Raw genomic sequence first — 12,551 nt, 5'->3', positions numbered from 1 at the left:
GTGGGAAAGAAATTATAGAAATTTTGGGGACTGTGAGTGGACGATGTAAGAGCTTAAAACTTTTTTTGCACAATACCATGTTCCTTTGGGCAGCTTCGAGTTTGGTTTCATGATTTTTTTGTCTATCTATTTTAAGTTGGGTGTTCCTCTTGTATACCTCCTGTGTACTTAGGCAATGGATATTGTGTTTCCTTAATTAAATCTTTGTATAAAAGAAATTCATTAAATGAATGTTTTGCTATTTGTTTGAGAAATATGGCATTTATCTTCTCTACTACAAGCGAGGGTTTACAAATAAAATTGAGTAATATGGCATTTATGTTCAAGGTGAAGTTCAGTGGAGTTAAATTTATTTGCCTTGCAGACCAGAAATGCATTATCAGGAACTTATTCGGCTCCACAGAGATCTGCAAGTTCAGCAGCTCTTTTGGTTGGGGATCCTACCATTATGCGTGACCGGGCAGGAAATTTTGTGCTTCCCCGTGCTGATGTCGTGAAACTGAGGGACCGTTTAAGAAATGAAGAATTAGTTGTTGGATCATTCCTCTGTAGACTCAGATATAAAAGAATGTTTCACCGTGAACCTGCCAATGATGTAGATCACAGAAGAGAAATGTGTGCTCATGCGCGTATTTTGGCTTTAGAAGAGGCAATCGATACCGAATGGGTGTACATGTGGGATAAATTTGGTGGTTATTTGCTTCTTTTGCTTGGGTTGACTGCTAAGGCAGAGCGAGTGCAGGTGAAAAAAAAAGAGAGTTTTACTGCTATGCACAACATGTTTGATTGTTGATAATGATGTTTGCTTGAGAAACTTTCTTGATAAGCTATTGCTTTTTTGCTGTTGTAGGATGAGGTCCGCTTGAGACTCTTTCTCGATAGCATTGGGTTTTCAGACCTTAGTGCCAAGAAAATTAAAAAATGGATGCCAGAGGACCGTAGGCAGTTTGAAATTATTCAGGAGAGGTAGGTAGTTATTAAAAAAAGAAGATTTTGCCTCTTATGCATATTGGGTTTTCTATTTTACCAAAGGCTCTTAGATTTATAGTGTTTCTGAACCTCCAACTATATGAATTTTGCAGTTATATAAGAGAAAAGGAGATAGAAGAAGAAATTTTAATGCAGAGACGTGAAGAAGAGGGAAGGGGTAAAGAAAGAAGGAAGGCTCTCCTGGAGAAGGAAGAACGTAAATGGAAGGAGATAGAAGCTACACTTATTTCCTCTATTCCTAATGCCGGCAGCAGAGAGGCAGCAGCCATGGCAGCTGCAGTGCGTGCAGTTGGAGGTGATGCTGTTCTTGATGATTCTTTTGCACGGGAGAGGGTTTCAAACATTGCACGTAGGATACGCTCAGCTCAGTTAGCACGCCGAGCACTTCAGGTTGACTTCTTTTAGTTGTAATTTGGTTTTTGGTTTGCTTGTCAAACATTATGTGTTTTTAAGTAAAAAAAGTAAGAGTGATGATGCCCTTGTCTCTGATCACATGGAATTCTTGTTTTAAGTGATAACAAATTAAATATAGTCATTGTTTGGATTACCACTCTGTAGTCCACTGCTCTTGAGGTTTTCTACACTGTCTTTCCAAAAGTTTTGTCCAGGACATATTGACATTTCTTGCCATGGGAAGGCTATGTAGCACCCTTGTTATCTGTGCTCTATTCATATCTACGCGTTTTCCCCATCTTCTATGCAGTATATTTTTTCCTGGATCTAACATTAAATTTGCTGGGAAGGGTATTGAAATTTAACATTGTATCTGCTCCATTACACGAATTTTCTGCTTATCTGTTCATGTTGATTTCTCTTAGTCAATGTAGATACATGCCTTTTGGTATTCTGAGTTAGTCTGACCCTAAGCCTAGTGTGTGCCATGTCATTGGCAGACAGGGGTTGCGGGTGCTGTATGCGTTCTTGACGATGAACCAACTACAAGTGGCAGAAACTGTGGCCAGATTGATCCCAGTGTTTGTCAAAGTCAAAAGGTGAGTTTTTCCATTGCAGTGATGATCCAACCCGAGTCTGGACCTGTTTGTCTTTTAGGCACTGAATTTCAGAAAAAAGTTTGTTGGGAAATTCTGGTGGCTGGTTCTGAGCAAGGTATTGAGGCTGGACAAGTTGGGATTAGGGTGATAACTAAAGGTGATAGACAAACAACTGTTGCAAGGGAGTGGAGTATTAGTGCTACAAGTATTGCAGATGGAAGGTTTGTGCTTCCTCTTAGTTGTTTTAGCACAGTTTGCTTGGTTCTCTCTCCTAGAATGTATATTATATTTCTTTGTTTCCCATTGTGTTGTTTACCATGCTTTTGTATATGTCCCATGTACTTGGGCTATGCCTATTATCATCAATAAGTTATTATTTACTGATAAAAAAATGTGTGTTGTGCCTCAGTCATTGTTTTATTATGCTTTAACCATTAATACTTTGACTAAATCCCCATTTGACTGCATTGCATAAATGCTTTGCAGGTGGCATATTGTGACAATGACAATTGATGCTGATTTAGGAGAGGCGACTTGCTTTCTGGATGGTGGTTTTGATGGCTACCAGACTGGGTTACCATTATGTCTTGGTAATAGCATTTTGGAGCAGGGAACAGATGTTTGGGTAGGAGTCAGACCACCTATAGATATGGATGCATTTGGGAGATCAGACAGTGAAGGAGTTGAGTCCAAGATGCATATTATGGATGTTTTCCTCTGGGGAAGGTGTTTAACGGAAGATGAGATTGCTGCTCTTCATGTTGCTATTGGATCAGCTGAGTTCAGTGCCATCGATTTTGTTGAAGATAATTGGCAATGGGCGGATTCACCTTCTAGAGTACGTACTTTGCAATACTTTAATATCTCACGTACTATATTTTGAGAAAATTATGAAAAGGCAGAAAAAAATAATTAAATATTTTGCTGAACCTTGGTCACTAATTACTGCCCATTTGCTATTTATAGATTGATGGGTGGGATAGTGATCCTGCGGATGTAGATCTATATGATAGGGATGATGTAGATTGGGATGGACAGTATTCAAGTGGAAGAAAAAGGAGGTCAGAACGGGATGGGGTTGTGATCGACGTGGATTCTTTTGCCAGGAGGTTTAGAAAACCTAGGATGGAAACTCAAGAAGAAATCAATCAACGGATGCTTTCAGTGGAACTGGCTGTCAAAGAAGCCCTCTGTGCAAGGGGAGAAAAATACTTCACTGATCAAGAGTTTCCTCCAAGTGATCAGTCGTTGTTTGTGGATCCCAAAAATCCCCCTGCCAAGTTGCAGGTTTGTTTTCCTGACTTGGTTGCTGCCAGATGTATTTCGTATCTTGCTATTATATGTGTATGTTATCTTGATTACTGTAGCCTAATGGGTTTTCCGACATAGGTTGTTTCTAAGTGGATGAGGCCAGCTGAAATTGTAAGAGAGAGCCGTCTGGATTCTGATCCATGCTTGTTTTCTGGTGTAGCAAATCCCTCAGATGTTTGTCAGGTTTGGAATTTTTTGTAATATCTAATGTAAAGCTTTAGTCTGTATCATGTGCATTTTGTTAGAGTTACATCTCCTGAAGAGAGTTTAATGTGTTGCCCGTTTTAATGAGTTAATTTTGTAACGAACAGGGTCGATTGGGCGATTGTTGGTTTTTGAGTGCTGTAGCTGTTTTAACAGAGGTCTCACAAATATCTGAAGTGATTATTACTCCAGAATATAATGAGGAAGGAATCTACACTGTCCGCTTCTGTATTCAGGTAATAGCACTTAAAATGTTTTTATTTATTTATTTTCGAATGTATCTAGGTGTTCTCTTTTGTATACTTCCTTTGTACATGGACTTCGCCTATAAATTCATTTTTATAATTTTAATAAAGCAAGGAGGTGGATAAAATGTTTTTCAAATATGTTTTGGGTTGGATCACACTATTCAAACTAGTGGTTGATTTGTGCGATTCATGGAAATGGTTAAAATTATATAACGAAAACCAAAATTATTTGAACCAAAATTATTTGATAAGTAAATAGGAATAATGTTGACGAAAACATTAGGCATAACATAACCCCTGTACATGGGACATATACAAGAGAGAGATCTAAGTAGGATTAACAATCGATACATGAAAATCATGAATGCTTAGTCCGTTAAAGTCTATCGCAATTGCCCAAAGGAACAGTGTTGAAGAAAAAGAATTTAAGCTCATACATTGTCTGCTCGTGATTTTCAAAGCTTTCACCGTTCCTTTCCCTCCAAAGGCATCACAATAGGCATATGGCAAACATCTTCTAAATTGCATCAATTTGTGGATTCCCATGTAAGCCCCTCCAGTTTGCTAGAAAACTAAACAACCTTCTAGGCATCATCCATGCTAGACCCACTCTATCAAAGAAGTCATTTGATGGGGTCCTGGCTACTCAGTGTAGTAGTAAGTAATCTACGGTATCACCGTCTTTTTTGCACTTACAACACCAGTCCCCTGCAATGATCCGATGTTTCCTTAGGTTGTCTAAGATAAGAATCTTCCCTAAGGAAGTTGTGACTTGTCTGGAAAAATGGAGCTGCTCTTAGTGGCGCCTTAGTCTTCCAAATGCTCCTCCGAGGAAATAGGTTAACAACTTGGATAGTGAGGACCTGGTAAAACAAACGAACAGTGAATGGAACTCTTTTAGAAGGGCACCAACATACCTAATCCATATTTCCGACTCTCAATCTTGTAAAGTATAGTCGATTAAAAAACTGTGAAGGCATTAACTTCCCAGCCTTACCTATAAAAAAGAGCTTTAACTTCCCAGTCTTTACTGCTCTATAAACGCTGACCTCCATTGGGGAAAACTACTGGAAAAATCCAAAAGATCAGTTACTGAAGCTTCCTGCTCCTGCACAATCCTAATTTTTTTTATCGGACCTGCGCAATCCTAATTACTGCTAGGAAAGCTTCCTTAAGGACCATATCTCACCATCATAAGTCTTTCCAAAGTATGATTATGGACCCATCACTCACCTCGAGATGAGTGTATCTAGTGAAAACTTATATATTGCAATAGATGTGATTTTACAAAAAGCAAAAGCAAAGTTCCGTGACTCATGCAGCCTGTTGTTAGTTGTGATATTCATTGTTGCAGTATGTCTTGCCATGATAAATTTCCTGTTGGTTTTTGATTAGCATGTTAGTTACTGTGTATTTTCTTCCTTTTCCCTTTGCTTTTAGGGGGAGTGGGTCCCAGTTGTTGTCGACGATTGGATTCCCTGTGAAGCACCGGGTAAACCAGCATTTGCTACGAGTAGGAAGGGTAATGAGCTCTGGGTCTCTATATTGGAGAAGGCCTATGCGAAACTGCATGGCTCTTTTGAGGCACTAGAAGGTGGGCTTGTTCAGGATGCTCTTGTGGACCTTACTGGAGGTGCCGGTGAGGAAATTGACATGAGGAGTTCCCAGGCCCAGATTGATCTTGCGAGTGGCAGACTTTGGTCTCAATTGTTGCGCTTCAAACAAGAGGGGTTCCTACTTGGTGCAGGGAGTCCTTCGGGTTCAGACGTGCACATTTCTTCCAGTGGCATTGTGCAAGGGCATGCTTACTCTTTATTGCAGGTATTTTCAGAGATATTTATCTGATATTTTTTTATTACATTATGACTTACAAAGATTTTGATGAAGGCGATCCTTTTCTCTTATTGAAAATCATTTAGGTGAGAGAAGTTGACGGCCACAAGCTTGTTCAGATTAGAAATCCATGGGCTAATGAAGTTGAGTGGAATGGACCTTGGTCTGACACATCACCTGAATGGACTGATAGAATGAAGCACAAGCTGAAGCACATTCCCCAGGTACGGTCTGCTGCCGTGTTTGTTATATATGAGGATTCTACTGTGTTTTTGCTCTAGTTTTTGTTTTGTTTTTCGTTCTCTTTCCTAAATTAGGGTTTTTTTTTTAATTATTTATATATTTAATAGTGGACATTCTTATGCTATGGTATGGGAACCATGATCAGAAATTCTGAACTATCTTAAATCTTGTTCTCCTCGGTGAGATCTTATTGCTAATTCTCCGAATATGCAATTTTTTTATCAGTCAAAAGATGGTATATTCTGGATGTCTTGGCAAGACTTTCAGATTCATTTCCGATCAATATATATTTGTCGTGTCTACCCGCCGGAGATGCGCTGTTCCGTTCATGGCCAATGGCGTGGTTACAGTGCTGGTGGCTGCCAAGATTATGAAACATGGCATCAAAATCCACAGTTCCGGTTGAGAGCTACTGGATCAGATGCATCATTTCCAATCCATGTGTTCATAACCTTAACTCAAGTAAGCTTAGTAATGAACCTTAAGTGAACATTTTCTCTCTAGGACAACATGTTTTCACTTGGTATTTTTCAATTTCTCTGACAATTTTTGTGTTTAGGGTGTGGGTTTCTCAAGAACTGCTGCTGGTTTTAGAAATTATCAATCCAGTCATGATTCAATGATGTTCTACATTGGGATGAGGATACTCAAAACCCGTGGACGTCGTGCTGCTTACAATATATACCTACATGAATCAGTTGGTGGGACGGACTATGTCAATTCTAGAGAAATATCATGCGAAATGGTTTTGGACCCAGATCCAAAGGGTTACACGATAGTGCCTACAACTATACACCCTGGGGAAGAAGCACCTTTTGTTCTCTCTGTTTTCACGAAAGCATCAATAACCCTGGAAGCTTTATAGTATGCAGTATGGCTCTTCAATTGGTTTTTCCCATTGGGCTGAGAGCGTGTCTGCAGAATTTTTGTATTGCTTGGGTTGCCCGTGGATCTTAAACCCTTGCCGGCAGGTTTTGTTTGGGCCACAGCATGCAGAATCACTAGGTAAGTTTCTGTCTCATATTTTTCGTTTGTCGTCTTCTGGGTCATTTACATTATGTAGCATTAACCCCATTCTTACCGGAATGTTATTACCAAAACTGGACTTTTATTTTAGGTCTTTTGCAGGTTATATGACGTGATTCTCTGCTGTGAGGATGGCCTGAGGAGCTATATAAAAATCCATTGGAGAAGTGCAACACTAAGCTTCATTCTTTCTGCAAGCTCACAGCTTTTGAAAAATCTCAATTCAAACTGCAATGCGCTTTATCTATCTAATAAGACGAGGGGATGAATGATATAAAAAAAAAAATTAAAAAGAGAGAGAGAGAGAGAGAAGGAAATGGTGTCGACGATAGCTGATGGATCCCCCCTAGCGTCTCTGCTGCAATGGCATTTGGAGAGGGTTCTCGGGGGATTTTCTTGTGTACATAAGAGCAGCGAGTATTGTAATGGTATATAGGAGGTGTGATCATGTAAATGAGGAGTTGAAAAGAAATAGAGAAATAATTAGTAATGCCTTGTTCAAGGGGAATACACCAAAGCATTGTGGCTGTCTAATAGTTTTTATTATTTCAGCTGCAGTTTTGAAAAAAACCAAAAAAAAAAAAAAAAAAAAAAAAAAGGCTTTGTAATCTCAAAAAAACTGTACAAATATTTATTTTTATTTTTTATTTTGTTTAGTTGCAATATAATCTCCCCTTTCCATTTTGCTTGTAATATTCTTTTATCAGTGTTTCTCCGACGAGTTGATTTTTTTACAGACCTATCCTATGATTTTATCCTTAATATGGTACACCACATTCTAGTATTTTTCAAACTTGTCCTAAAAAATCAGTTATTTTCTTGCATCAAAATTAATAGCATCGGCTAAAATCTTGTTTACCAAATACCTTGCAGAAAGATGGAAAAATATAGATTAGTACCCAGACCATTTTTTAAAATAAAAATAAAAAATAAAAATAAATGTTAAGACCTTCATATTTGGTCATTAGAGCAGCAAGGAATCTTGGGGTGGTCTAACAATAACTCACCTAGATAATAGACTCTAAGCAAGCCGTCCACACCTATGCACTGCGATGCATCTTCTGGGAGGAGTAGCATTGAAACGAAATAAAAGCCAACGCTAAGGAAGGAGGAAGAATGATATCTCCTGAAGTTAAATTGTAGAGGCAATTTTTACGAAAAACAAACAATTATATGAGAAACACCCCTTTCTTCCCTTTTTGTTTCTTGTTTTGCTTTTGTTTTTCTTCTCTCCCTCTACACTGCCCCCAACCACAAAAAATCAAATCTTTTTGCCAGCCTCTGCACTCAGTTTAAATTTCTCATTCTGAATCACTTTCCATGCTTCCCATAGCCTTCAACCCTCTGGGTTTCTGCATCACATTTTAGCAAATCCATCAAAATATTAAATTCGATTGCCTAGAAAACACTTGTAAACATATCTACTACTCAATTTTCTTCTCTTTTCCCACATTTTCTAAGCAATCAAAACAGAAATAAGAGAATCATTAATCAACCACAACAGTGGGGATGAGAGAGAGAAGAGAGATCAATCAGTACCTTCTTTGAAGCCTTTTTCTCCCTCACCTCATATCTCTCTTGGCACAGATCCGATAACCATGCACCTGGACTGACCAACTGTACACCGAATAGAGGTTGAAAAAAAAGGTATCAATACGTCCAAGCCACAACATTGTATTCGACCTATTTTTAACATAAATACTGGAAGTTCCTCGTGTGTATGAAAGATACTTACAAGTATGCTTTTTTGTATCAACTTTGCCCTCTTTTTGGGTCTCTGAGGAAGCTTGCAGCCTTTCATAGCCAAAAAATCATCCTCCTTTTCCTTGCTAGACAACGTGATAAACAGCTTTGGCCAAACATACCCTCTGTCCTCCTTTACATGATCCATCAGAACCTTCCCATTTTCATCCAAACCCAAGGAACCTCGTGTTGTATAATATCGATCTTCCTTCTCTGGTGATGAAACCATTGCCTTTCGGTGATTCATTAGCGAGTAGGAGTTCCTAAGGACCAATATGAAAAGGAAGTTTAGCACTTTCCTTCTCCAAATGGTCAAATTTGGTTTTGTGAAAGAGTCCCTTAACATTACAATGAAGAGTACTTTCATATGATCCCATAATAAGCCCCTCCAACAACAACTGCAATACGATTCCTAAATTCCCTACCTTTTCTTCACAAACACAGTACAAATCAAATCAAGCGTCCCCCCCTTTTCTCTGGTTATAATCCATTGAGTGAGTGATACATCATTAGATCAATTTTTTTTTTTGATAAGCAATAAGAAGTTTTATTGAATCAAGTAAATAGGCACCACCCAACTACACAAGAAGTATACAAGAGAAAACACCTAAATACAAGCTAGGAACTAGTGGAAGCTAAAAGAAAATCATGAAAATTATCCCCATTCAGAACAAGAACATTCGCCCAAAGACATATGACCAAATTAATTTAACAAAGCAACAATAATCCAGTATACTAATAATAGCCAACGCAAGAAAGGTAGTATATCAAGTGCTCTTCATGCATGCAACCTAATAAACACGGCACCCACTCCAATGCCGCCAATGGTCCGTTTTATAGCAAACCAAACACAGATTAAATTCGTTTTAAAAGCCTTCCAAAGCTTGAAATTTTACCAACAACTAATCTGTCTGGTTCCAAAGAACCACAGTAAAAGACTTCAACTTCACATTCAAATGTTCATATTCCTAGGAAAGATTTAAGATCTTCCTTCTCTTATCATATGGGTTTTTGTATATCTTACTTGTTGAGTCGATGGGCCTGCGAAGAAACCGAATCTTTCTCTGCAGTGCCAACCACGCGGCGGTCGACACGAGAAGTGATTTTCTTCTTCCCTAAACAGTCCGATTTGTTGGTTAAGCTTTGGTCTCTGACTTTTACACATCTAAGCCTCTTTCTGTTCCCCCATTGCAACCCCAAGTCCTCTGCAGCTCTATTGTTGGTAAGCCCTCTTTGACTCTTGGCTTCTTTTTCCATCTCTCTGCAGCAAAACTTCACAAATTCCAGCAAATTAGTTAGTATCCATTTGAGTTTTCTCTCGAACTAATGGAAATGCAGATAAGTTGAGAAAAAGTGCTAGAAAATGGAGGCAGCCTGTGTAGGAGAAGCGTTTTCGGACCTCAAGATCTAAGAAGAACACGATGGGTTCGATGCAATTGATGTCAAAATCAGTCTGCATTTTCAAACATAAAGTAATACCCATCAGTGAACTCCTAAAGACTCCATATAAAGGAAACCCAAGAAAGCGGACTAACAGAGTACGCGACGCTGTCTGGTTGCTGAGAAATCTGCGAAAAAAAAAATCCAACGAGAACTACCACATTTAAAATGACTCGTTTTACGGCCTACGATTTGTTCTCTGCAACCAAACAAGCCGCTAATAGAATGGGGAGAGAGAGAGAGAGAGAGAGAGAGAGAGAGTACAAGGAAGAGACTTCGTTTGCATTTGGTTATGGTGGCAGCAAGACTTGGAACTTGGAAGGAAGGAGTTGTAAGTCGTCAGAGAATACTCGATAGAAAAAAAAATTGAGAGAGAACTCCGGATTTTTTAATCTTTGAGGCTAACAATATCGAAATTTTGAGAAAAGAAAGAAAAAGAATTATGGGGGCATAGATGTTTATCTTGAATCTTCACCCAAAACCGAAAGTAATTTAATCTGTGTGTTTCTCTGCTCTGCTCTGCTCAGCTCTGTTTGGTTTCTTCTCCAGTGATGCTCGAATTGGGTCGGGTTTCTTGGTTAGAAGCTTGCAAGCAAATACATGATGGTGAGCGTGGGAGGGAGGGAGGGACGTTGAATGGACCAGTGGATGAGTTTGCCTCCAACGGTGGGGGCGTATTGTAAGTTTCGAAGGACTCTCTGCCTACAGTCTCTCTTCTCTCTTTGTGTGTGTTTACTGTTTAACTTTAGTGCGTTGATAATTTGATGGGGAGAGAAATAAAATTATTGAAGATTGTCATCGGTCAGATGGCCTGTCAAAGGGGCAGTTAATTTTCAATTAGACTTAAAAGGAGCCCATCTTGCCAATGCTGAAAGCATTCCAACCATTTCATTGGGAATTTATTGAGTTCTATGGATTTAAAGTTGGGGCTTTGTTAGGGCCATTCTGAACCAAGTGTTGGCCTCTGACTTTGCTCAAATAGTTGGCTTTCTTGGTTGGCTCTCACTCTGATTATCTTAATCTTGGATGAATACCAACCAAAACTTACCGGTTAGAATTGCCAATAGACTCACAGAGAGAGGAGAGATAGTCCTGTTCAAAATATCAATATAGAGAAATGTTATTTGTAGTTCTGAAGTGTACAAATCTTGTATATTCTTTTTATATAAAGTGAATAAATTTAAGACTCGCGTACATGCATAGAGGCCATTTAGTAATAAAATGCATCCCTTTTAGCACGAGTGAGTGACCCATCTCAATTATTGTCAACTTAAGCCCTAATTATACCGAGAAACAAACCAGGCTAACCAGCTAACCACTAATTCCTTTTGGTGCATAAAAAGTTAACTAAATTGGAGAGATGGAATTGATTGAATAATTTATATATAGGAGGGAAGGGATCAGCTAGGCCTGGCCTTTGCTGACAAGTTTCGTCCTTTTTTCAGATCCGTGATCCATTATTCTAACAAGCAAAGCTAGGTAAATTGGTACTTTTGAAACATGTCCTCAAAAGTGTGCTGATTCATGTTCTGTCTATGCTTAAAATTCCTCTGATAGTGTTTACAAAGATTCAGCATATTTTATCAGAATTTTTGTAGGGTTCCAAAGAGGGAAGAAAGAAAAAAGCATGGGTTTTGTGGAGAAAAGTTTGCCGACCAATTCAAGAAGGTGGTTTGGGGGTGAGATATCTTAAGGAAGTACAAGATTTGCTTTTATTCAAGTTTGCCTGGAAATTGATTGTGAGTGATTCCCTTTGGGCTACTTTTTTTAAGCGCTGGTATTTGAGAAATATGTCTCCTTTAGAAGCTGCTCAACTTCCTCGTGGATCTAGCTTCTGGAAAAGTGTAATTCATAGAGTCCCTTTACTCTTTAATCATGGTCTTTGGAAAGTTCGGGAGGGCAAGGTCAATTTCTGGTTTGAACCTTGGCTTCCATCTGGTGTCGTAGTTGGTCAGGTTCAAGTGATTGAGTCCCCTTTGTTACATATTTGTGAATTATTATCTCCAGTTGGTTGGGATATTTCTCGTCTTTCTACTTTGGTTAGGGCTGATTTATGTAATGAAATCCTACAACCTAATATTTGGTTGAAACAAGGTTCAGATATTTTCATATGGGTTCCTTCACCAGATGGTAAATTTTCGACTAAGGGGGCATGGAATATTTTCAGACTTCATTCGGACCCTCCCTATTGGGTAAAATGGTCCTGGTTTAGAGGTATTCCAAGTAAAAACTCTTATATTGCTTGGAAATTCTGGAATCATGCGCTGCTGTCGATGCAAATGTTAAAAATCTTGGTATTTATTTACTATCCCGCTGCCATTGTTGTGTGGATAAAGGTGCTATTGAAACGGAAGAACATTTGTTTGGGAATGGTTTTCTAGCTGAAAAAATCTGGAAATTCTTCTCCAAGAGGTTAGAAGTGAGATATAGGAGAGGTCAAAGTATTTTTGATCAAGTTTTTCTTTGGTGGTCGAAAGCCAAATGCCCTTCTCAGCTGGGGATAATGCGTGGTCTTATTTTA

General features: G+C 38.8%; 2 protein-coding genes across 8 annotated transcripts in view; one reads left to right on the top strand and one right to left on the bottom strand.

Annotated features, from left to right (window-relative positions):
* Window positions 1-7,531, top strand: part of LOC121239900 (calpain-type cysteine protease DEK1-like) — a 29,355-nt gene extending 21,824 nt beyond the window's left edge. Inside the window, exons 20-32 of one of the 2 annotated variants that reach the window (XM_041137264.1) lie at window positions 365-742; window positions 851-966; window positions 1,083-1,380; window positions 1,884-2,203; window positions 2,469-2,820; window positions 2,949-3,269; window positions 3,372-3,476; window positions 3,605-3,733; window positions 5,186-5,566; window positions 5,665-5,802; window positions 6,047-6,283; window positions 6,381-6,826; window positions 6,950-7,531. In XM_041137264.1, coding sequence (XP_040993198.1) covers window positions 365-742; window positions 851-966; window positions 1,083-1,380; window positions 1,884-2,203; window positions 2,469-2,820; window positions 2,949-3,269; window positions 3,372-3,476; window positions 3,605-3,733; window positions 5,186-5,566; window positions 5,665-5,802; window positions 6,047-6,283; window positions 6,381-6,686 — 3,081 coding nt within the window. In that variant the 3' untranslated portion in view covers window positions 6,687-6,826; window positions 6,950-7,531. Of the gene's footprint in view, window positions 1-364; window positions 743-850; window positions 967-1,082; window positions 1,381-1,883; window positions 2,204-2,468; window positions 2,821-2,948; window positions 3,270-3,371; window positions 3,477-3,604; window positions 3,734-5,185; window positions 5,567-5,664; window positions 5,803-6,046; window positions 6,284-6,380; window positions 6,827-6,938 lie in introns of both variants that reach the window. The other variant, XM_041137265.1, reaches the window with a different exon arrangement.
* A 424-nt stretch (window positions 7,532-7,955) lies between these two features.
* On the bottom strand, window positions 7,956-10,889 carry LOC121239901. Of its 6 annotated transcripts, none has more exons than XM_041137268.1 (6): window positions 10,295-10,889; window positions 9,990-10,043; window positions 9,615-9,851; window positions 8,583-8,853; window positions 8,387-8,464; window positions 7,956-8,199 (listed from the first exon to the last, which is right to left on the bottom strand). In XM_041137268.1, exons 3-6 carry the CDS (start codon window positions 9,845-9,847, stop codon window positions 8,149-8,151), a joined length of 633 nt encoding a protein of 210 aa, XP_040993202.1. In that variant the 5' UTR covers window positions 9,848-9,851; window positions 9,990-10,043; window positions 10,295-10,889; the 3' UTR covers window positions 7,956-8,148. The 6 variants fall into 6 exon arrangements, with proteins under 6 accessions (XP_040993202.1, XP_040993204.1, XP_040993200.1 ...); XM_041137270.1 differs by having other exon boundaries at window positions 10,306-10,889; XM_041137266.1 differs by having other exon boundaries at window positions 9,615-9,862; window positions 10,295-10,888.
* Between the last annotated feature and the right edge of the window lie 1,662 nt (window positions 10,890-12,551).

This window comes from Juglans microcarpa x Juglans regia, chromosome 7D, assembly GCF_004785595.1.
Source record: "Juglans microcarpa x Juglans regia isolate MS1-56 chromosome 7D, Jm3101_v1.0, whole genome shotgun sequence".
In the NCBI taxonomy this organism is placed as follows: Eukaryota; Viridiplantae; Streptophyta; class Magnoliopsida; order Fagales; family Juglandaceae; genus Juglans; species Juglans microcarpa x Juglans regia.
Note: the sequence above shows the minus strand (reverse complement) of the source record. Positions and strands in the feature narration are given on the sequence as shown.

What these genes read in the sequence shown, in the direction of transcription:
- LOC121239901 (XM_041137268.1), bottom strand. Translation starts at nt 9,847, where the DNA reads ATGGAAAAAGAAGCCAAGAGTCAAAGAGGGCTTACCAACAATAGAGCT. An exon ending in CAGGCCCATCGACTCAACAA is followed by an intron (nt 8,854 to 9,614) that starts GTAAGATATACA and finishes ATTGGTCCTTAG; the next exon opens with GAACTCCTACTCGCTAATGA. An exon ending in TGATACAAAAAAGCATACTT is followed by an intron (nt 8,465 to 8,582) that starts GTAAGTATCTTT and finishes TTCGGTGTACAG; the next exon opens with TTGGTCAGTCCAGGTGCATG.